The following is a 25,818-nucleotide window of genomic DNA, read 5'->3' on the forward strand; positions in this document are numbered from 1 at the left end:
GCTGCCTGTCTTAGGCGGTCAGTGCGAATTCCTCAGTCTTACCTATCATCGAAACTCATTGCAGCATGGCAGTGGCTCTGTCTTAGCAAACCAGGTCAAGGAATAGAATATTCACCAGCCCTTTACCTCCCGCATCTCATCCTCCACATTCACTCTCAGTTCACAACCCCACTTCTTCCCATTTGGGGTAACCGCTAACCTTAATTTCTTCCTATTATTTCCTTGCTTTTTAAAAATAGCATAAATGCTTATGAAAAATACTCAAGTTCTGTTTCTGAACTTTTATATAAATAGGATTATATTGTGTACATTCTTTTTTATCATGTGTGAGAATAATTTGTTAGGAAACACTTGGCATAATACAATTTTTGTTTTGTTTTATCTTATAAATGTCCTTTTGAGGTTGGTATAATTAGCCTTACTTTAGAGTTGAGAATACTGTGACCCAAGAGAGGTGAAATGACATACCAAAATTATAAGATAGAAAATTAGGATAATAATGGCAAAGTCTCCTCATCCTCTTGTAATAAGTGTAACGAAGCTTGGTCTGCTCTGAAATATTTGATGCATGAAAGTATGTTGTTGAATGCCTGTCTGCTCACTAGCTTTTTAAGACCTCAGTCACTACTCATCACAGTAGGATGTAAAACATTGTCTTCTGGGCTGTGTTTTGCAAATGACCTTGATGCCCCCCCCCCCCAAGACTGTGGTCCTGAGTCCCCTGCCCGGGGACTCATTCCCTCAAGGTACTTGGCTATTGCTAAGAAGTTTTCTTAACATTGTCCTTCAGAGGATACATGACCATTGTGGAAACTTATTATGAAGAACTTTTAAGAGAATTGAAAACGCTTTGGTGAGGAAAACGCCAAGAATAAGGGTCCTAATGGAAAAAAAAAAATTGAAGTTTTTTTCCATTAGGATCCTCATTCTTAGAGGGTAACAAGGGCTGTCACAGAAGAATTTTGTTTGAAAATTCTAATCTTACTCTTCAGACTTGTTTTTATTCCCTAAACTCAAAGAATATTTAGAAAAGAACATGATTTAAGTCCCTTGAGGATGCCAGCCTGCCCTTCAGCATGGTGTAAATCAGAGTTCAGAATTCATCAGGAAAGGGGTATAGAGATGGGAATACTGCATAAGAAGTGTTTAGAACTAGATGGAGGATATGTTTAGAAATAGTTTCACATTTTTAAAGTTTTGTTAAAAAATGTTTCTGTGGTTTTGTATCGATACTTTTTTACTTGCCTTCAAACAATCCAGGATAATCTGTAATTTAGGGTCTACTGATAGTTCAGTACATATAATTATAGAAGTGGAGTCCTTTTTGATATCTAAAAGGACCTAGTCATGGGTCTATTATGTTTACAGTACAAGGGGTCAGGTTAAGGAGCCTTGGTGGTGCTATAGGTTAGGCACTGGACTGCTTACTACAAGGTTGGAAGTTCAAATTTCCCAGCTGCTCTGAGGGAGAAAGATGAGGCTGTCTGCTCCCGTAAAGGTTCACGGTCTTGGAAACCCTATATAGAGTCCCTGTAAGTCACAGTTGACTAGTGGCAGGGGGTTAGAAACAAAGATTGGGGAACCTTGGATGCCGTTTTTAGAATCTTGTCGATGTCAAGTAATGATGCTCATAACAAATTTCATGGCAGCATTGATGCAGTCTACAGGGTAGTTTGGAATTTCCCCTCATGTGTGTTTCAGGTGTTTCCCTAAGATGAGATAGAAGCTAGATGACCACATGTGATTCTCTGGGCTGAAGTTCTTTGTTTTTGGTTTACTTTTACGTTTGCATTTTTGTAGCTATTAGGACAGATAACAAATCCTATTAGTACAATATAGAAGCTCTTTTCTACTTAAAGACAAGTTAAACTCTGTATGGATATGTATAGAATCCAAAGTGTTGAGCTAGCCAGGATTTAAGACTGCCTTTCCTGAATGTGTTTCTCCCAAATAGGCAAGTGAGTTGGTTTTCACTACACTGAAAAATGTTGAGGCAGTTAAACTATATGCTTGGCATCTTCACAAGTTTTTGAGAGAGAAACTTTTATTAACCATGATGCCTACACATATCTCTGTTGTTGATTAAAAAAAATCTAAAGCATATATACATATTTAGGGATATATAGGAGGAAGAACTTTTATTGTACCTCTGTTACTTTGTAAGGATACATTTTTTATTTTTTACTGTTTTCTGATACTTGGATTAAATACAAATAATAGATTATATTATAAGTAATCAACCATATTTTTAGGGTACATCCTCATCTCTAATAGGCTGGCCTCAGATTTTTTGTATGTACTTTGTTGTCTATATTTTTTTTAGAAATCTATAATTTTATGAAGAACTTGGTTTATATGGGTCTTAAAGATTAGAGATGTCAGAAGAGGGCTTATTATCTTTATTTTAGAAACAAAGAAATAGCAATCCAGAGAGGTGAAGATGTTTGGTCATACTCACTGGCTAGTAAATGGTGTAACCTCAAGTCCATCTCTGTACCTCTGACTTCTGGTTGAGAGCTCTCTGCTGCAGCTGGTGGTGCCGGTAGCGGGACTTAACTTGGTGTTCAAAAACTTGGCTGATGATTTACTATTGCTACTACTATTATTATTCATACTGTGTTTCTTCTAATAGAATAAATGCTGAAAGCCAGTGGGTTATAACTAGAATATTCTGAATACAGTGAAAAAAGGAAAAAATGTCAAATGAATAATTTTTGTCTTTGGTTTTTTTAGAAGTTCTTAGACATAGATGCCTTTTATAATAGTTCCATAGCCCCTTATCCTTTTATGCTTATTCTATTCTTACATAAACTTTATTTTGTAGGTTTTTGGGTAAATTGATTTCTTAGAATTCCCTTTTGGATTTTAACCTCTAAGAGGAACCATTTTCTTCACAATGACTTCAAATAATAGATTCTCAATAAGTAGTGAATGAATAAATGAATTCATCATATAGTATTTCTTACAGCGTGGTGTTGGTGTTGGTGGATTCGTTCCGACTCATAGTGACCGTGAATAGGGTTTCCAAGGCTGTAAACGTTCACGGGAGCACAAAGCCTTATCTTTCTCATGCAGAGCTACTGGTAGTTTTGAACTGCTGACCTTGAGCTTAGCGGCCCGACTTGTAACCACTAAGCTACTAGCGCTTCTTTCCTAAAGCATCGTTGTGTATTTTACCTTTGTTAAATGGGTATGTGTATGTTTGTGTATATATATATATATTTACTACATATATATATATTTATTTATATTTATATTTATATATAGACACACACATCTATAAGGAGCTCTGGTAGTGTAGTGGTTACGAATCGGGCTGTGAACCGCAAGATCAGCAGTTCAAAACTACCAGCTATTCTGCAGGAGAAAGAGGAGGCTTTCTGCTCCTGTAAAGATTTACAGCCTCAGAAACCCTGTACAGGGCTGCTATGAGTCGGAACCGACTCCACGGCACATAACAACATACATACGTACATACATATATATACATACAGATTACATATATGTATGTGTGTGTTAACCTAAACTGGAAAAAAATAAAAAGTTTTTTTTTTCCAGTTTTCATTAATCAAATTTAGTTAAAGCTTATGTTTCAAAATATTTTCATTGAAATGTAAACCTTAACAAGTTAACTAGCGATATCTATGCTTTATGTGTGGCCTACCCTGAACCCCTTGGAGAAAGACTTTATACAGAAACAAAATTTTTTTTGGAAACTCACGTACGTCATTTGCACAAGGTAAGAAGTGATGCATGATGTAAATATGTTCATACTTCCATAGCTGTTTGATTGTTTTTACTTCAAAGCTGAGCTATTTTTCCTCAATACTGAGTTCAGTGTCAAATTCAAATGATTTGTTTTACTTCTTAAATATCACTTTTAAGATTACATATATTTAAGGTATTTTATCTCTGGTAGCGTAGTGGTTACGAATCGGGCTGCGAACCTTAAGGTCAGCAGTTCGAAACTACCAGCTGCTCCGCGGGAGAAAGATGAGGCTTTCTACTCCCGTAAAGATTTACACCCTCGGAAACCCTGTACAGGGTCGCTATGGGTCGGACCCGACTCGATGGCACTTAACAACAACAACAACAAGGTATTTTATCTAGCCTTATGTTGTTAAGTTCTTTCTCTACGGTAATTCAGTTTATTCTGGATCCTGTAACTACTAAGAAGAGTAGGGAGGAATTCAGAGCAAGCTCTGTTCAACTTTAAGATGTGCTCCTCTGTTCTCTAGATAGTGATTAGTAGAATCAAGTTTTTTCTTCATCTGAATCAGTCTCTCAATTTTTATGCACCTTATCTGGGGGGTGAGGGGTAGTGGTGTATAGAAAAGTTGTCAATTTGTATAGTGTTATTCACAAAAGTAAATACTTTGAAGTGAAAATAATCTAACTAGCCAACTGTTCAAAAGTAATGAATTTGAGGAAACACTCAGGTTCAAGGCAATAAAGTGAAATGTTCTTTTATTTTAAACTGTCTTGTAAAATATTTTAGCCAGAGGGTAGCTCTAAACCATTACGTTTGGTCTTTTTATCTTAGAAAGTGAAACTGTTTACTCTTTATTATGGATTGGTGTTATTAAATGCCCTTAAGTAGGTTCTGATTCATAATGACCCACTGTAAAGATTTTGAGGAATGGCTGGTGGGTTTTGAAGAACTGCCAGCCTTGCTGTTAGAAGTCCTGTGCTTATCATATAGTTCCACACCAGGACTCTGTTATGGATATTTAGACTTTTTTCCCTCCCAGTTGTTTCATTGTTTCTGTTGTTAAGTGTGGTTGAATCGGTTCGACTAATAGTGACACTGTATAGGGTTTCCAGTCGCTGACCTGTGTTTCAAACCAACCTTGTGGTTGTGTGTTTATAAATTGGTAAGTATATATTGCTTAAATTTTGGAATATTGTTTTTTGATAAATTTTGTACCTTACAAATGAACATTATTAGTGATTTCTAGTGAAAATCTTTTTCTTCTTTATATAGAGAGTTTTGGAGTCTGAAGAACAAGTACTTGTTATGTATCATAGGTACTGGGAAGAATATAGCAAAGGAGCAGACTATATGGACTGTTTATATAGGTAAGTATATTTTTATATGCTTGACAATCTAAGCATTATTACCTGCATTCAATAAATGCAGGAAAATGTAGTTATTATTATTACTACCTGTTACCAAGTGATGGACGTGCAGTAACGCTATATGATAAACACTGGACTGGACCTGTAGTTACAAAAGCAAAAAGAAAGAACATACTCAGCATTTCTCAAGCTGAAAGAACTGAAGAAAAAATTCAAGCTTCAACTTGGAATATTGAACTACTCCATGGGCAAAATTTTGAATGATGTGGAGAGCACATCATTCAATAATAAGATGGGAGGAATACATAGTGTCACTGTACCAAAAAGAAATGGTCAGTGTTCAGTCATTTTAAGAGGTAGCATATGAACCGACAGTAGTGAAGGGAGAGTCCAATCTGCACTGAAGATTCCAGGAATTAATGGAAGACAGATTGAAATCTTTCAACAAACTAATGAAGCCCTGGAGGCGCGCTCACTCATCTGTGCTAAGAGATTTGGACGACAGCTACCTGGACAACTGGTTGGAAGAGATCCATATTTATCTGTGCCCATTACAAAGAGCGTTGACCCAATGGAATATGGAAATCATCAAACAATATCATTAATATCACATGCAAGTAAAATTGGTGTCCTGGTGTGGCGCTGTGGTAACCCACACCACACCTTGCGATGGACTGCAAGGTCCCTTTGAACCGCAAGGTAGTGGTTCAAGCTTGCCAGCCGCTCCTTGGAAATGTTATTACAGGGTCACTATGAGTTGAAACTGACTTGACAGCATTTAACAACAACAGCAAGTGAAATTCAACAACAGCAAGAAAATTCAAAAACAGCTACAACGGTACAGCTACAGCAGGGGTGGAGACTTTTTTGTGTGTGCCGACTTTTATTGCATCATTTGCAGGCCATACAAAATTATTAACTTAAAAATTAGTTTGCTATATTTGGTCAAACATTTAATTAATTCGCCCCTAATGTTATGGCTAGAGTCCTGGTGTGACATTCTGAGTTAATGCACTGGACTGCAAGGTCAGTTTGAACTGCAAAGTCAGCGGTTCAGGCTTACCAGCTGCTCTTCGGAAACCCTGTACGGGGTTGCTGTGGGTTGGAACTGACTCAGTGTCACATAACAACAGCAACAACAAAGGGATAGCTGGAACTGTGGTTGCCTTGGCAGAGCCAGACCAAATAATTTTGTGGCCTATGTGGTGCATGTGTTGGATGTTCCCCACCCCTAATCTACAAAGAACTGCCAGATAATCAAGTTGTTTTCAAAGGTGGATGTGGAATTACAGGTATCATTCCTGACATCAGATTGATCTTGGCTGAAAGCAGAGAATACCAGAAAGATGTTTAACTGTGCTATATTGACAAAGCAAAGACTTTGAACTGTGTGGGTCATGACAAGTTATTGGTAACATTGCAAAGAATGTGTATTCCAGAACACTGATTGTGCTGATCAGGAACCTATACCAAGAGGAAGTCGTTAGAACAGAACATGGAGATGCTAAATGGTTTAAAATGAGGAAAGGTGTATGACAGGGCTATATTATTTCACCATACTTACTCAGTCTGTATACTCTGCAAATCTAGAAGCTGGATTATATAAAGAAGAACATGACTCAGGATTGAAGGAAGAGTCATAAACAACCTGTGATATGCAGATAATACAACCTTGCTTGCTGGAAGCTAAGAGGACTTAAAATATTTAGTGATGAAGGTCAAAGACCACAGTCTCCAGTATGGATTTTACTTCAGTGTAAAGAAAACAAAAATCTTCACAACTGGACTAATAAGTAACATCATGATAAATGGAGCCAAGATTGAAGTTGTCAAAGACTTCATTTTGCTAGGATCCACAATCAACACTTGTGGATCAACACTTATATGTCAGTCAAGACATTAGACTATGTATTGCATGAAGCAAATCTCTTGCACAAGACCTCTTTAAAGTGCCCAGCAACAAAGATGTCAGATTGAGGACTAAGGTGTATGCGACCCAAACCATGGTATTTTCTGTAGCCTCATATATAGATGAAAGTTGGACATGAATAAGGAAGACTGTAGAAGAATTGATTCATTTGAATTACGGTACTGGATAATAATATTGAAAGTACCATGGACTGCCCGAAGAACAAACATATCTGTGTTGGAAGAAGTACAGCCAGAATGTTCCTTTCAAGGAGCTCCTTTGTCTCTCATATTTCAGACGTATTATCAGGAGGGACCAGTCCCTAGAGAAGGACATTATGCTTGTTCATGTAGAGGGTCAGCAAGAAAGAGCTGTTTTTATGTACGTTTAACTTTGAATTCATTTGGGTACATATTTAAGAGTGTAATTGCTAATCATATGGTAAAACTATCATTTGTTTTTTAAGACACTGCTAGGTACTCTTCCAAAGTGGTTGTACCATTTTGCATTCCCGCCAAAAATCAAAAAGCATTTTTGTTGCTCTGTATTTTGTTGTGATGCTGCTGAATAAGCATTGGACCACACAGTTGATTTGAATCACAAGGTTAATGGTTCAAACCCACCAGCTGCTCCTATAAGTTGGAACTGACTCCATGGCACTTAACAGCAGCGTATCCTGGCTAATATTTGATATTGTCAATGATGTGGGATTTAGCCATTATAACTGGTGTGTAGTAAAGGTATCTGTTAATGAAAAGGTTGGCACTTTGGATCCACCTAGTGTTCTGAGGAAGAAAGACCTGGTGATTTCCTCCATAAAGATTACAGCCAAGACAATGCTCTATTGCAGTTCTATTCTGTTACATTGGATTGCTATGAGTCAGATTGAGTTGACAGCACCCAGTAATAGCTATGGCATGCCACTGTGTTTTAGTTTACATTTCCTAGAGCAAAAATGATGGTGAACATTTTTTTCATATACTTTTTGCCATCTCTGTATCTTCGGAGTCCTGGTGTGGTGCTGTAGCATAAATCCAAATTGGTGATTCAAACTCACCAGCCGTTCCTTGGAAACCCTATACAGGTCATGTGTCTTCTTTGGTGAGGTGTCTATTTAGATCTTTTGCCAACTTTTTAATAGGGTTGTTTGTTTTCTTACTGCTGAGTTTTAAGAGTTCTTTATTTTGTATACATTTTGATCACTGTCTTTAATTCTTTATAAACTGGACTTTATTTTGATTTACCAAAAATAGTTTGGACATTATCAAATTATAGAGGGCTGATCCTTGGACAAAAACTATTGAGTTAGAAGGATATTGGGAAATTTTTAGGAAAAATTTTTTTTTTCTCACCGGGAGGTCTCTTTGGGCCTCTAGGTGAGCAAAAAATAGACAGATACTTTTTATCTTTTACTATTATACTCTTTTGTTTCTTTATAATTAATTAATTTTGGACTTATTAATGGACTATTTACTGTAGATTTATAACCCTAAAATTATTTTAAATATTGATATCGAGAGGAAGGCATATTAACTTTAAAACAATTTTAAGATTATAAATGATTGTAAATGACTCGAAGGCATCTAACAACAACGCAACAACAATATATACACTCCGCTATGCTTATGGTCACTGGAGAAGGATATCATGTTTGGTAAGGTGGAGGGTCAGAGAAAAAGAGGAAGACCCCCAATGAGATGGATTGGCCAAGTGACAGCATCGATGGATGCAAGCATGGCAACAGTAGTGAGGTTGGCCCAGCATCTGGCAGTGTTTTATTCTGCTGTGCATAAGGTCGCTATGGGCCGTGCCGACTCGATGGCACCTAACAACAACAACAACATTTGTTTTTCAGGTATCTCAACACCCAGTTTATTAAAAAGAATAAATTGACGGAAGCTGACCTTCAGTATGGCTATGGTGGTGTAGATATGAATGAGCCACTTATGGAAATAGGAGAGGTAAGAAATTCTTTAAATGACTGGGAAATATGTTGATTTCACATAATGACTTTTTTAAAGGGCCATTCAGTTTAGTATTTTAAAATTGTCAAGTACACAAGTAGTAAATGTTAAGTACATAAAATACTATAATGGTTTCTTTAAAATTTTCATACAGGTTAGAGGAATGGAAAAGATGATGATTTTAATAAGTAAATTTATTATGAATGAGTGACTGTTCTCTGTGTAAAGGCTCATATAGATTATTTGGAAAACATTAAAACTCTATCTAAAAAGTACAAAAGATGTGGACTTTAAAAGATAGCTTAGAAAAAACGGAAAATACAAATTTATGGGTATACATTTGTCTTAACTTAAAAAGTAATTAAGGAAATTCACAATAAAACATCAGGGTGCGGTTAAAAGATTTGTTGAAGTATTTGAGGTATAGTTGACATTTAAATGTGGAAAAAATGTAATACATTATTGTGTGTTCTGATTGTGAAAGAAATACACATGCATAGGTTTGTTTATTCATTTGATATGTATCTGAGTGGCCAGATATTGGAAAGTAATCGTGAACAAATAGAAGGTCCCCGCCCTTGTGAGTTCAGGTAAAGGAAGCAGATGTCACAGAAGAAAAGAAATTAAACTGTGATGAATTTTGCTGAAGGATATAAAGTTAAGATACAGTGTTAGTAGATATTTAAATTAGCATACCCTTTTAGAAAACATCGCTCAAGAGTTTGAAATGCTCAATACCTGTTGACCAAGTAATCACATAGCTAATAATTCATACTAAGAAAATAATAAATTGTGAGAAGAACTTTTAATTCCTTATTTACACACTATTTTAAGTGTTAATAAGGATGAAAAATGGATGAACAATCTAAATTTTCATCAGTAGGCAAAATTGCTTATGAGAAACCTTAACAAAGGGGGAAAATGGTTTATGAAAATATTTGGTTTCAATAGTATATGAGGCTAAGTCAAAAGTAATGCTATTTGGATTCCAAATCCTATATGCAGAATGTATTTAACCATGTCTCTTCAGTCAGTGGATGGCTGCAGACAAATTCATTCAAAAATACCCTTGCCTTAGTCTCATTTGAGTACCTTCAAAAAGATCCAGTCAGAACAGTGGCTTTTGAGGGGAATTGCTCAGAAGGTTGTGGTGACTGTTTTCTTGGATTCCAAAGAGATAATCCTGACAGATTTTCTCAAAGGAATCCAGATGATAACGGTAGCTAATAATGAAGACATTTGAAGAAAATTGGCAACTGTATTGATGAGAATAAGGCCTGGAAAGTTGTGCCGAGAGTTTTTTTTCCCATCAAAACAATGTACCTGCTAATTCTTCAAGGGTAGCAAGGGGTGTCCTTTGAGAATTTCATTGGGAAACCTTAACCTCATTTACCTTGCAGTTCTGATCTTGCCCCTTCAGACATCTTTTTATTTCCAAAACTCAGAAAACATTTCAAATGTACATACTTTGAGTATCTCAACGATGTCGAAATTGCTGTTTTGATGTGGTGTAAATTAAAGAGCACAGAATTGTTTGGAGAAGATACAGAGAGATGGAAACTTCGCCTTCCAAAGTGTATATAGCTTTAGATGGAGAATGCGTTGTAAAACAGTAGCTTCACATTTTGCTAGTTTTATTTACATTTTGATGACATTTTTGGTTAATACAAGTTTCTATGATTTTGTATTAATATCTTTTGACTTATCCCCATATGTTTTCTTGGAATTGGATTATAGACTTTAAAAAGGATGAGAAAAGAAGCCAGAGGGAAGTAGCAAAATCCTACGAGTAATTGCTGTTAGTACAATTATGGTTGAATGCTTTATTAAATGTTCTCTCTTACCACCACAGTCACTCAGCGCACTCTCATCTCCCCAGAGGAGCTCACTGTAATTAATTTGGTCTGCATCTTTTCTGAATTTGACCTGTACAGTTGCATACCAATTTTTATACATACGCACATAATAGTTTCGATTTAATGACTTAAACATTATTGGTGGTATACAGTACATACAGTTCTGCAACTTCTTCTATTTTTTTACTTTTAAAAAATAGTATACATGTAAGTTTGTTTTTATATCCTGTTGTAGGGATATAGGACAATTTATTAATCCATTCTCCTTAGTTACTGTTTTTTGTTGTTGTTATAAACAACACTGCAGTGAGCATCATTGTTCATTTGTCATTCATTAAATATTTATTGAGCCCCTCTATGTCTAGGCACTTTTCTATATGCTGGGAAAACAGCAGTGAACAATTAGACAAAAGGCTTAAACTCATGGAGTTACATTTATGTGTATATCCCTATGTACATGAGCAGAAATTTTCATAGAATGGGTAACTGGAAGTGGAGTTTCTGGGCCAAAGGTAAGCACATTCTAAGTTCTGATAGGTCCTGCTAGCTTGCCTTTCAGCAGGACTTTGCCAGTGTGCGTTCCCATCATGTAAGATTCCAATATTAAGAACAAGACAAACGTTAATGAGACAACAAGCAAAAGAGACGACTAAGCATTTCACAGAAAAAAACCTAGCTGGACCATAAACATAAACTGATGCTCAGCCAGTTAAAACTACAGGGAGATACCATTACCATTCTGCATCCACACGATGAGCAAAGTTTTACTGAAGCCTATTAATAGCTGTTGTGAAGGACTAATGGAGGTTTCATTAAGTGTTTATGGGAGTGTAAATTGGTAAAATCACTTTAGAAAGCCCATCTCGCTTTTTAAAAAAGCATAGCAGCTAACTTGTCCTCTCTTAAAGCCCAGCATCTCCACTCCCACGTCTGGATCAGGGAATCTCTTGCTTATGTGCACCAGAAGATAAATGCAAGATTAGAAGTTTTCTTCTCAGTAGCAAAAAACGTATATTCACAAACACGTATCATTAGCAATATGAAGAAAAATAAGCTGTAGTCCATCTATACAGTACTGCGATTCAGCTGTAGCATGTGTTTCCATTTGGATGGATTTCAATAACAAAAGTTAAATTTTGGAAAATCACACATAAAAGAATATTCAGTATAATTTTATAATTATGACCAGAAGCAGACTACATCAGACATTTTATGTGGACACATATACATTTGGTAAAGCTATGAACAAGGGAATGATTTAACACAGAATTCATCATAGAGGACAGGAAGGGAACACTTGGCAAAGGTAATAGGCTCTCTCTCTTAAACCGGCTGGTGAATACATGAATGTTTTTTTATTCATTAAACTGACCTGCCTTCTTATGTTTGTATGAGATACTTCTTAATTTAAAAATTCAGCCAATTGTCAAATTGGGTTATTTTATTTAACATCATTTATTTGTTTCTGCCATGACCTTGGTGGGTAACAGCTGCTTTACACATTTATAGCCCTTTGCATCATGCCATCCCTTTAGCAGTCAGTAAATTAAGGTTTTCTAGAGATCAAATATTTTTTGTAAGGTCTTTAAATTTGTAGTTAAACTTTATTCTTTGTGTAAGTCTGTTGTACTGCTTATTGTTATCATTTTAAATTAATTTATTTCTTTTATATATGTTCAGTTTTTATTTAAGTTTTATTAACTATAAAATCTTCTTTTGATGGATAATTTTATTTTGAAAAAATCTCAAATTAATGTAGATAACATATATTAAGTAATTTAGCTTTCTTGCTTTTCATTTTTTCCTGGCAGCTAGCATTGGATATGTGGAGGAAACTGATGGTTGAGCCGCTTCAGACCATTCTTATACGAATGTTGCTTCGAGAAGTCAAAAAGTGAGTACTGAGACATGTATATTTTGTGGCTTCCAGTAAGAAGAATGTAGGTTAAGAAAAAGCCACAAAAGAGAATAAAATTAAAATTTAAAAAGTAACATTGATCTCCAGTAGGAAGAGTTGTTAAGTGCCGTAAAGTCAGTTCCAACTCATAGTGACCCAGTACAGGGTTTCCAAGGAGTGGCTGGTGAGTTTGACCCACCAGCTTATGGTTCAGCAATCAACCTTGTGGTCCAGTGCTTTTATCAGTGTCTTAATTTTTGGAAATGATCATCCACTCTTTGAATGATTCTATTGTTTCCTAAGAAAGTAAGGTGGAGAGAAAAGGCAGTAGGGTGGAAAACCTTTTTCCTTTCCTTTTTACTCTGCTAAACTATGATTAACTAAAAGAACACCTCTAAAAAGAATATGAAGCTAAGTCAAAAAGTATTGCTCCTGGGGTTCCAGTTCACACACGCAAGGGTTTATTCTAAGCTTAATGTGTTTAAGCTGTCTCTTCAGCCAGTGTATGTTGTTGTTGTTAAGTGCCATCGAGTAGGTTCCGACCCATAGCGACCCTGTACAGGGTTTCCGAGTGTGTAAATCTTTACGGGAGTAGAAAGCCTCATCTTTCTCCCGCGGAGCGGCTGGTAGTTTTGAACCGCTGACCTTAAGGTTCGCAGCCCGATTCGTAACCACTACGCTACCAGAGCTCCTTTCAGGCAGTGTATAGCTGCAGACAAATTCTCTCAGTAATATACCTTTCCTGGCTTTCTTCAAGTGCCTTAAAAAACTATATGACACTTTTTATGCCATAGAAAAAAATGGTCTTGAGATCAGGGCTAATAATAAAAAATTTAATGAAACTCAAGTGGATATCTTTCCCAATCATTGAAGCTTTGCAACAAGTTTATGAAAATGCTACTCCATAGATGGATCAAGTGTTTTAAGGGATTGTGGTGCGACCTCAGAAATGAGTCAAGAAAGCGAAGACTTTTAACCTCATTGAATGAAGAAACTCTGACTAAAGCATAGAAACTGGTAGAAGACCACAGAATTGCTATTGATGTGATAGCTACTGAAGTTGGAATCTCACATGGCTCATTCAGCATTTTCAGTTTTGTCTGCCCTGTACCAATATCTCACTGCATTTATCATTATAGCTTAATAATAGGTCTGGATATTTGGTAAGTGAAGTTTGTTCTTCAGAAGGCTGATGTAGTTCCTAATAAGTTTTTATAATTTTCACTGTATGTTGCATGCCTTTTTAAGATTTATTTATAGAGGTGGTATCCTTGGTACTATGCAAGTGTGTTTTATATAATTATTTAAAGTTCTTTTTATCAGAATATTGAAATTAACAACTAATTCAGGTTTTGAATTTTATAAAATACCTTTGCTGTTTCTATTGAGTGATCATGTGATTTTTTTTTTTAATTAATGGATATGGTAAAGTGCATTTATGGATTTCCTCATAATAAGCCATCCGTTAATAAACCACCGTAAAACTATTTAAAAATTGTAGTTTTTATACAGTTTAAAATTTGATTTACTCATACTTTATTAGATGTTAGCTTCTATATCTGTGTTTGGATTGCACTTAAAATTATTCTTTGGGTTGGGTATCAGATTTATCATTGTAGGATAACTTAGGGATACTGTCTTTCTGTTGAATAGATGAGTACATAAAATTGGGATTGTATGAATGTTTAGTAAAATTTTCTACAAAACCACCTGAATGAACCTAGTATTTATAAGAGTATGTTTTTCTTTTTTGTAAGATGTTTTTTAACTGTGGTAGTTTTTTCAATAGCCATAGTACTAGTCCAGGTTATATTTCTTCTTAAATTCTGGACTATTTTTTCATAATTATTGGCAAGTAGTTGACATTATTGTGTCTCTGTCTTTTTGAAAACTTGAAGTAATTTTAGACATAAACAATAGTTAGAAAGATGGTACAGAGTTCCTATATTCCCTTTACCCAGCTTTCCTAATTTTAGCATCTTACAGCTCATGGCATATTAATGAGCCTCAGTACAGTACTGTCAAATAAACTACATATTGTATGTGCCTTGCCCCAGTTTTTGTTGTTGTTGTTACTAGAATCTTTTTTATTTAGAACCTCCCCCTCCAAAAAAAACAAAGCAAAACAAAAAGTGTTTGAAACACACACAGAAGGGAAGTATAGATAGGGGAAAGTTGTCTGCCCATCCACCTCCCAGCTTCCACCCCATATAGTTTGGACAACAATAAGAGTGTGGAGTAATAGCCCTCAAAATAGAAGTGGTGTATGTGTGTATGGGAAGCAGAAGGGTACAAAAGCAGTGGGTAGTGGTGGGGGAAGGTGCAGGCGAGGTCAGTACTGAGAACGCTGCAGGTGGGAGGCCATTTCATAACATTTCATGCTGATCAAACCCCTGTGGACACTGTCTAGCAAGACTAACATCTTGGCAGTCAGGTGACAGTGCTCTTGGTGCAAAGATTATTGTATATTCCTTGTCCAGCATCAGTGAGTCTCAGAATATAGAACATTTTTGGCCTCCCAAGTGTCAGCCCATTCATGAAAAAATTTAACTGTTTTTTGCCAGCCAGAATCCAGCCTCAGTTAGCATTATATTGACGACGGTTTTCCCAGGGACAGTGGTCCAGACAGAGGGCCAGTCCATATAGTCCACAGTGACTGCGTCCTGACTGGTCCCTTCCTCTGTGAGGTTGTTGATGTAGGCATTCCACCTGGCCTTGGGGCTGCTCTCCGTGCTGCAGCTGGACTCATGGGCTAAACTCAGGCTGCCTCTGGCTGGCAGGCGGTGGAGATGCAGAGGGCTTGGGGCACAAGCTGCTGTCCGCACCGCAGCTCTACTAGCTGTGCCGTTCCCCAGTGTTTCTACAGATATCCTTTTTCTGCCCTCTTGCTACCCTAAAAGAATGAGCATTGTTATGGAAAATATTTCTCGTTCCAAATTTCTTGGCCATTATCTTACCAATACATTTTCCATTTTCTTAAATATCTTCGTTATAAGCCCCCATGATCATCTTGTGTCCTTTGAGAAAATCTGTCTGGATTGCTTCTTTGGAATCCCAGAAAACAGTCACCATAACTTTCTGAGCAGACCTTTCTGCCTTGAATTTATGTGGCCCAAAAGATCACCTCAGAAGCCACTGTTATGTTTGGTCTTTGTTCTTTGGATTGTATTGGTAAATCTAAAACCTGCCCCCAGTTACGAGTTCTTAACATAAAATCATTTTCATCAGATTTGATCTTGCTTAAAAGACTCTGATGGTAAGATTTTTGAGTTATCTTCACACAACACTTTGAGCATCAATCTAGCTTAAAGTTGCTGAGGCTAAGATGTTCCCATAAAATTGAAAATGCAAAACCATGTGAGATCCCAACTTCAGTAGCTATTACGTTAATAGCTGTTCTACAGTCTTCTACCAATTTCTGGACTTCAGTCATAATTTTGTCATTCCTCAAGGTTCACGGACTTCCCTTTTTAGGCTCATCACTGAGGTCTTCTTGAACTTCCATAAAACGCTTGAACCTTCTAAAACCTGTTTTATGGAGGGCAGCAGTCCCATAAACTTGTAAAGCTTCAGTGATTTGGAAAGATGATACCCACTTGAGTTTTTTGTGTTTTTTAAAAAAGTTTGATATGGGTTCTGACCTCAAGATCATACTGTATCTTTTTTGAAGACACTAAATTAGACAAATACAAATGCTGCAGTGGGAGAACTTGCCTGCAGTCTTCCAGTAATCACAAAGACGTGTTTTAAACTCTATATGTTTGGAATATAACCCATGCATAAATGACCTGAAATTTTAATAGCCATGCTTTTTGACTTACCCTTATTATTTCTTCAGGGACGGATTTATTCATTCTCCCGACAGTTCATGATATAATCAGTATTATTCACCACCATAGTAATTCAGATGCATCAGTTCCTTTTCTGTCATCCTTTTTCAGTAACAGGTGTTTGAGAAGGCCATGGCTTGAGTCAGATGTGTGTTAACTATCAAAATGACATCTCTGCTTTTAAAACCTTTTTGTAGTAAATTTGCCATGTGAAATATGTTATGGCTTCTTGACTTCTACTTCTTTGGACATTGTTGATCCAAGTAGATTGAAATTCTTGACACCTCCAGTTTATTATTTTTGGTATCGGCAGCCATTTATGCAGTAATGGGTTTGTAAAGTTATTATACTCAATTCTTTAATTTTTGTTTATATATGTTAACTAGAATAATTTTATACAGATCATGTGTGCCCTCCTTTACAATTTGGTAAATTTCGTATATGTAAGGAGCTCTGGTAGCGTAGTGGTTACGAATCAGGCTGCGAACCTTAAGGTCAGCGGTTCGAAACTACCAGCCACTCCGCAGCAGAAAGATGAGGCTTTCTACTCCCGTAAGGATTTACACCCTCGGAAACCCTGTACGGGGTCGCTATGAGTCGGAACCGACTTGACGGCACTTAACAACAACAACAACAAAGGCAAGATAAGAACTGTTTCTTTCATCCATTTGTTGGTTCCCCATCATTCTCAGAAGATGAGCAATTAGCTTTTTTTTAAAAATAGAAACATTTGATGAATTTAAAGAAAAACATATTAGATAGGTTTGTAGTCATTTTAAGTTTTACTATATTAAAGCTTAAAATTGTTTCCCTCTGTCTAATTGTCACTGGAGGTTTTTTTAAAAAAATTATTTTAAATATGGCTTTACTGTTAATATTAAGTACTGTTGAGTTGGTTCCGACTTACAGTGACCTTGTATAGCGTTTCCGAGGAGTGGGTGGTATGTTCGAACTGCTGATCTTGTGATTAGCAGTCCAGTGCTTATCCTAAGACATGACCCTAGTCATCTGTAATTGCTTTCCTGCTGTTTGGAATGTCTGGATGTGCCAAATATATCTTGTGCCACTTGTTTCTCAGAGCATGGTATCAAGTGCTCCTCAAGAAACTAATTCTAAGTACAAATGATACATAAATGCATCCTTGATTTAATATTTCAATCCTTTCCCTAACCATTGCCCTCTTCACAGAGACAGTCCTTGCTATAATTTGGTTAGCTGCTTTTCGAAACCTTTTCCTGTCTGTTTTCATGTCTATGTACAGAAATAGCTTTCTCATTTTTAATATTTAATTTTTCTAGTTTTGAAGAACATAAATGATATTGATTATTATTGTCTTTATTCATTAATTTATCTTGGCAATTTTTTTTTTTTGAGTACTCAAAGATCTGCCTAGTTCTTTTGAAATTGTTATTATTATAATTGCATACTGATGAAGATCAAAGAGCACAGCCTTCGGTACGGATTACATCTCAATGTAAAGAAAACAAAAATCCTCACCACTGGACCAATAAACAGCATTCTTATCAATAGAGAAAAGATTAAAGTTGTCAAGGACTTCATTCTTCTTGGATCAACTATCAACTCTCCCTGGAGCAGCAGTCAAGAAATCGAACAACGTATTGCATTAGGCAAATCTACTGCAGAAGACCTTTTTAAAGTATTTAAGAGCAAAGATGTCAGCATGAGGACTAAGGTGCACCTGACCCAAGCATAGTATTTTCAATAACCTCATATGCATGAGAAAGCTGGACAATGAATGAGGAAGACCATAGAAGAATTGATGCTTTTGAGTTACGGTGTTGGAGGAGAATATTGAAGGTGCCATGGGCTGCCAAAAGAACCAACAGACCTGTGATGGAAGAAGTACAGCCAGAGTGCTGTTTGGAGGCCAAGGTGGTCAAACTTCATCTCTCATACTTTGGACATATTGTCAGAAGGGACCAGTTGCTGGAGAAGGATATCATGTTTGGTAAGGTGGAGGTAAGAGGTAGAGAGGAAGACCCTCAACGAGATGGATTGGCCAAGTGGCAGCATCAATGGATTCAAGCGTGGCAACATTAGTGAGGTAGGCCCAGCATCGGGCAGTGTTTCATTCTGCTGTGCATAAGGTCACTATGAGTCGGTACCGACTGGATGGCACCTAACAACAACGATAGTTCTATTTTATTTTTTTGAACTTCTAATGATAGACTTTGGGTTGTTTCTTGTCTGTACGTGTGCATGCACACTCACATATATAGATGTTTGTGGCCATAGAGTATGTGAGGTTAGAATTTTTCCCATTTGCCCTATGAAGTATCTGTCCTTTTACAACAAGGTATGATAATATCTGTTTCTTTACATATTGACCAAGACTTGATATTGTCCAGCAAAAAAATTCTGCCATTCGGCAGGTGAAAGTTTTTCCTGATTCCCATTGCTTTTCTGTGGCGGGAGTGGGGAAGACTAGGGTGTGCTCTCAGTTGAGGTGCTGCAGTGATGTAGGTGGAAAGTCTTGTTTCACCTTGGGCACCTTGTTCACTATGGGATCTTACATAGGGTTCCAGCATGGACATGGCACTGTTGCTTGTTCCGGGCCTAGAGACCCCCATGCTGTTGATGGTGGTTCTTCCTGAAGCTCTGATTTTGTTACCCTGTGTGTACCCTCCAGCTTTTAGTATATGCTGCTACTACCCTTCTGGTAGCAGTTCGTTCCCTTGTACAATTTATCTGTAGTTTTTTTTTTTTTACCCCCTACCCTCTCCTATCTGTTTTGTCTTTGTTTAATCTCTGTAAGTCCAAGATGTATTAAACGCTATTCTATTTATTAATCAGTTATAAAGAGAGATGAGGATAAGATATAGAGTGGAAGCAGGAGTCTGTTTCATCTGTTGGAAACCTGTTCTTATTTTAAACATGTTTACACTTAAGAGATTAATTTGTCTGGAATCACATACTTTTTTTTTTTTATGTTTTTATTGTGAATTGAGTGAAAGTTTACAGGGCAGATATCAGTTTTACATTCAACAAATCATATACTGTGTTTCATTACAATGTTTATAATCCCCTCCATGTACCATCAGTTAACAGTATTTCTCATATTTCTCTCTATTCATTTTAGCTTTTTTAAACACTCAGGCATATATAATTTGCACCACCAAAGGGCATGTTTTGCAAGTCTGCCTCCTGGCTGTCAGTTCTCAGTCCCTTGCTTTCCATGAATCTAGAGTCCTCAGTTGCTCCTTCTCTCCATGTCTCCATCTTTGGTGTCGCTGCTTCTCTGGATAAGGTCTTGCATTCTGCATGTGCTCTTCTCCCTTGTTGGTCCTAGGGCCCTCTGCTTCTGGACTGTAAGATTAACTACTCCCTAGTTTTTGTTACGAAACTTCTACCCTTACAATTGTGACACTTGCAGTTAGTCATGATAACAGTTACTCACTATTGGATCATAAGAATCTTATCCTCATCTCTCTTTACCAGACCCATCTAGACAAGATGAAAACTATTCATTGGGGCCTCTGTCTTCCCCCATACACTCTTCTTTTTTTTTTAAATGTTGTGTTGTGAATTATGAGATACTTTACATGGGAGAACAGTAGCTTTACATTTATTCTATTATATATCATTACATTGCCATGGTTATAATCCCCTCCATGTATCATCAATCAACCAAACACCCCGCAAGCCTGCCCCCTGGTCGTCAGCACACAACCATCTCCCTCTCTGGGTCTAATGTCCCCAGCTCCTCCATCTCTTCATGTCATCTCTGCCTCCATCTCTAGTGTCACTGTTTCTCTGGGTAGGGTCCCGCACTCCGCTCTTCTCCCTTGTTGGTCCCAGGGACCGCTGCTCCTGGACTGCAAAGTCAACCACTCCCCTCCTTTTCTACAAAACATCTACCTTTACATTTCCAACCCTCACAGTCAGTCCTGATAGCAATTATTCACTATTAACATGCTGACTTTTGAGAATTCATTCTCCCACCTAACTTTCAATGACCATTATAGACCTGGTCTTTTATTTAACTTACGTACTCAAGTAATTGACTTAAAAATTATTGATTTAAAATAATAGTTAGTGGTTTTTTGATAGTTTGGCTTTATTCATCTCTCTCCAATGTTGAAAATGCTGTCAGAGTTTAAAATATAAGCCAGTGTTTATTGGATATTTACTCATGGACCAGGCATTGTGCTAGGTGATTTTTTGGATTATGCTTAATCTATATGACTCTCTTATTCCCTCTTCACTGTGGAAAGTAGGTACTGTTCTTAGTCCCTCATCACTGTGGGTTGGGTATCAGGCTGCTAACTGTAAGGTTGGTGTTTCAAACCCACCAGCTTCTCTGTAGGAAAAAGATGAGGCTGTCTGTTCCCGTAAAGATTTACAGTCTTGAAAACCCTGCATAGGGTCATTGTGAGTCAGAATCATTTATTGTTGTTGTTGTTAAGTGTTGTCAAGTTGATTCTGACCCATAGCGACCCTGTATAGGGTTTCCAAGGAGCAGCTGGTGAGCTTGAACCACCGACCTTGCAGTTCAAACGGCTTTTTAGTGTGACGCATTAACCCACAGCGCCACACCAGGGCTCCCAGAATCATTTGTAATGGGTTTGATTTGGGGCTTTTTCAGTTGCTAAAGAGAAAATCTCTAAGTAATTGTCCAAGGGACTATGTGAGGGGACTTCAAAAAGTTCGTGGAAAAATTCTATTCCATTATCCCACGAGTTTTTGAAGCCCTTTCACATTAATGCTGGCAACAACTCCAGCCCAAGCAGCCGGACTCCAAAGCCCTGGTTTAAGCTGCTGGACTGAACTGTTCTTAGTTTCTATCATCCTAGCTGAGTAGGCTCATTACTTGTTAATTTTATTGTGAGCGTGTGCTGTTAAGACTAAATAATAAGCCACATTCTTCGACTTCTTTCTTCAGGAATCATTTATTGCAAGCATTATTCTTAGATGAGACCATAGTTTATCAAATGCTTTTGTAAATGACTTAACATAGTTTCTGAATTTGCTTTCATCATCGGTAAGCCTAATAGAAATATATCATTATTATATCATTATAATGTTTTATATAGTACTTTTTTGTACAATTATAAAAATGCATGGTGATCTTAGAGATTGTATGATTATACCTATTAGGTTTTAGACTCAGATACTGTTATTCATTATAGGAAGGACAAGTAGTTATTAAGTATGGGGAATAGTCGTATTTTTCTAGGCGCTGCCCTACATGATTTCAGTTTTTAGGGGTCTTTTAGAATCAGAAACACATGTTGGAAGTCCTGAGAATAGCAGGAGGAGAAGTTTTCCTGGCCCTCAGTAAGGAAAATCGAATTTGTTCAAGAAAAGAATTTTAGGTAACCTGGTTCTTCATATATTCAGACAGTTCTCATTCTTGAATGATATTCCTTTGCTCTAGACAAAGTTTAAAGTAAAAAAAAAACAAAAAACGAGTAGTGTTTTCTAAATAGATTAGATGTGTTAAATCACTGTTTTACCAGATTGAATGTGTGTTTAAGATGGAACCTGAGGAAGGTGAGCAGAAGGAAGGAACTCACCTCCAGTGAACTTACTTGTGTTAATATCAAGGATACACTCTGTGTCTGAGACTCTGACCATCAAAATTGCTGTAGCCATATTCATTTATGTACAAAAAGCTTTTCCCAGAATATCCAGATAAATTGAAGGAAGAGTGAACAAAGATTCGAGGGATGCAGAGGCAGGGAGGGACACTAATACACAAATGTAATTGCCTCAATTTAAACTTTTATTAAACTTAAATGTTTAGAACATCTTTATGTCCTAGTATAAATAATAGTCCTGATTTGACACTGTAGGTTAAGCACTGGATTGCCGATCTCAAGGTTGGCAGCTCAATCCTACCCGCTGCTCCTTGGAAACCCTATACAGGGTCATTATGAGTCAGAACTGACTTTTAACTGGCATTTAACAACAACAGTAGATAATAGGAAGGATAAGAAGAGCTTTCACTAGGGCACGATGATAGTATGTTTGTGTGGCTCTCTTTATAAATAACTTAAAAATATTTTAAAGTAGAATGGAAGATTGCCAAGAGCCAGGTAAACCTTTGACCTCATAGCGGCTTACTTTGAGCATTAGTAGTAGAGTGTGAGACTTCTAGCCTAGGGCTAGATGGTCATATTGTGATTTTAGTTAGACTGTTTACTTGTTGTGCTTTTCCCTTGGCTGTTTCTGTATCTTGTAAAAAGCAAATAATCACTTACATTTCCTTTTGTGGTTGTTCAGATTGGAATATCTGTAGTGCCACTGAGTGGGAATTTATCAAGTGCCATGTGGATTATTGAGATTATTTTAAAACCCTTTAGCAAAGGAATATGATAATATTAAACCCTGAAATATTTCTATACTTGCATAGAGTGCAGCTTAGCTATTCTAGTAGGTCACTTAGAGAAAGGACCAGCAGCTATTAGTTATTTCAGTGAGTGATACATTATGTAGAATGTACCTTTGAGGAATGTATACCACCAAATTACTGTAGACTTCTTTTAATGGTTCCAGTATTATTCTCAGATCAAACCCTCTAATAATAGAGTTTGTGACTAGTGAAAGTCCTGAGACTTGATGGGTTTACATCTAGTTTATTAATGTAAAGAAGTGTTGTCTCAGCATTGCCATTTTACTTTGAGTTTTACATTAAACTTTTTCTTTAATTGAAATATCTAATGTATGTATTAACTGTCATAAGTATTGTCATGTTAGGAATCAAAATTTTTAATCATCATGTATGGGTTGATCTTTGAAATGTGCTTTATATTGATTAGATCAATGGAATTAGCAGCATGTATTTACATTGGTGAATTTCCTGAGATGTTTGTATTATACTTTGTTTCAGTGATCGTGGTGGAGAAGATCCGAACCAGAAAGTAATCCATGGGGTTATTAACTCCTTTGTTCATGTTGAACAGTATAAGAAAAAATTCCCCTTAAAGGTAAAAAATTTCCTTTAAAACATGAATTATCAGACCTTTAATTTCCTGTATTACTTTTTTTTCCCTAATGTAATTTTAATTGATTTATTAGTTTTATCAGGAAATCTTTGAGTCTCCCTTTCTGACTGAAACAGGAGAGTATTACAAACAGGAAGCTTCCAATTTATTACAAGAATCAACCTGCTCACAGTATATGGAAAAGGTAAGAAACAGTATTCATGAAGGGGCTTCAAATGGTTGTGGAACATTCCATTATCTTTTAAACTTTTCCACGAACATATATAATGTGCTTATTATATATGAAGCATGGTTTTATTTGACTTTATAGTTTTCTAGTTGATATTTTTTGGTGAGAAATGCTCTGTGTTATTATTCTGAGTTATAGGGAGCCCTGATAGTGTCATGGTTAAAGGACTTGACTGCTAACTTAAAAGTCAGTAGTTTGAAACCACCAGATGCTTGTTGGAAGAGAGATGAGGCAGTTTGCTTCAGTAAAGATTTACAGCCTTGAAAGCCCTTGGAGTCAGTTCAGTTCTATCCTTTGAGTCAGAATTGACGCAGTGACAAATGAGTTTTTCTGAGTTATAGTTAATGTTCAGCACCTGTTGATACTGCTTTTACTGTAGCATTTGTTATGATGAAAAGTGCTGGTCTAGTTATCATGGTTGATGCTTTTTGATAAATCCTTATTGCTAGAGGTTTTCTTGTTTTTAATTAATTTTACTATTTATAAAATAATAAACTGGCGTTTGTGTTTAGTGTATTTAGAAAATAGGATGTTAAGTGCTGAAGCCAGGAATCTGGATAAGGGAAAATGTAAAAGAAATTTAAATGAATCACTGAAAGCAAATTTCATATATGTTTTCTTAGTAATAAATTTACTTCATACATGATTTATTAAAACTTTTAGCTAGACATTTTCACCTAAAAAATGTTTTGTTGCAGGTATTTTAGTATGAGTGATTTTTTTTTTTTTTTCTAAGCCAAACTGTATCCAGCTTTATTAAAGATATTTTTCATAAACAATCAGGATATTCAGTCAGGCCATGGACAGACAATTGTTAACAGTGTACAACAGCTTTCAAACTCCCTTCTTTGATGGACTACCAAAATCAGAAAGCCACTCTAAAACTCAATGAAGTCTTCAGCTGATGCTCCTAACAGGGAAATTTAGAGTGAGGGTTGACATTTCACGTTTAGCATGTTATTTAACAACTTTTCATGAGCTGACCGTGACTTTCAGAAAATGAAATGAAAATGGCAGAATTACCAATCTGAAGACCCAAAATCTTGGGTCCAGATTGCCTGACACATGAATAACCAGTTCTCTGAGGTCAGGTCCCAACAGGTCTCTGGGTTTCTGGGAGTCAAGTCTATGCATTTGTGAGCCAAGGTGGCTAATGTGTGTTAACATCAGGGAATCCCTTCTTCTCCTGGGAACCAAGGGGGATTCTCTCAAAACTAAATGGAAAAGGTATTTGCTTCCACATCAATCCAGCTTTGGAGACACTGTATTAGTGACATTTGCCCGTTTCCCCCAAAACAATGAAGTGTTTTGTGTGAGACTTCTGGTGCTTCCCTGACTGGGCAGCACAGGTGCGCGGGCTCCAGGGAAAGGTGGATGGTATTGCACAGGGGAGGCGCCCGCCTGGTAGACAGACAGCCTTTGGGCAAACGTAGGACTTTATCCTTCAACACTGTAGACTTGCTTTTCTGAAGGATGAAGCTGCTCAGGAGTTGTGGGCATTTTGAGCTTTCGCCTGCCTGCACTCGCCTGCAATCAGCTCCCGGCCCAGGACTGCGCCCGCCCACTGCGGAACTTGGAATGCGAGGCTTGAGCAGACCCATTTGGAGGGCAGGTGCGCCCAGAGAGCCAGCGGGGCCACAGAAACTGGCACGGTCCTTCGTGGGGGGGGCGTTGTCGACATGGATATAGCGGGGGCCAGGTGCCCACGGCGAAGGGAGACAGAGGCATTTTTTGATGTCGTCAGACAGGGACGCCACCTGCCTGCAGCCACTAACCCCACCCTCCTCCCCCTCTGCCTAGGCTAGCCTTCTGCCCAACCTCCAAGGCTCAGGCCCGCAGGTAAAGGCACAAGCCAGCACAAGCTGAGACGCCTTGAGGTGGTTTTTACCACCAGCAACAAGGCAGTCCTGCTGTGGCTCTGCGGGTTAAGGCACCGGACTGCAGAGCTTTTTGAACTGCAAGGTCGGTGGTTCGAGACCACCAGCTGCTCCTTAGAAACCCTATACAGGATCTTTTTTTTTTCTTTTTTCTTTTTCTTTTTTTTTTTTTTTTTGTGTGTGTGTGACTAGAGATTGCCATATTTAAT

The 25,818-nt window shown here is 37.2% G+C and overlaps 1 protein-coding gene across 1 annotated transcript in view; it reads left to right on the top strand.

Moving 5' to 3' along the window:
- The window catches only part of CUL2 (cullin 2), a 125,213-nt gene that overhangs the window by 41,210 nt on the left and 58,185 nt on the right, over window positions 1–25,818 (top strand). Inside the window, exons 3-8 of the mRNA XM_006871242.1 lie at window positions 3,637–3,739; window positions 4,985–5,079; window positions 8,844–8,949; window positions 12,620–12,702; window positions 23,389–23,485; window positions 23,577–23,687. Of these exons, the coding sequence (XP_006871304.1) occupies window positions 3,637–3,739; window positions 4,985–5,079; window positions 8,844–8,949; window positions 12,620–12,702; window positions 23,389–23,485; window positions 23,577–23,687 (595 nt within the window). The remainder of the gene's footprint in view (window positions 1–3,636; window positions 3,740–4,984; window positions 5,080–8,843; window positions 8,950–12,619; window positions 12,703–23,388; window positions 23,486–23,576; window positions 23,688–25,818) is intronic.

Source organism: Chrysochloris asiatica, unplaced genomic scaffold (genome assembly GCF_000296735.1).
Source record: "Chrysochloris asiatica unplaced genomic scaffold, ChrAsi1.0 scaffold00164, whole genome shotgun sequence".
Classification (NCBI taxonomy): Eukaryota; Metazoa; Chordata; class Mammalia; order Afrosoricida; family Chrysochloridae; genus Chrysochloris; species Chrysochloris asiatica.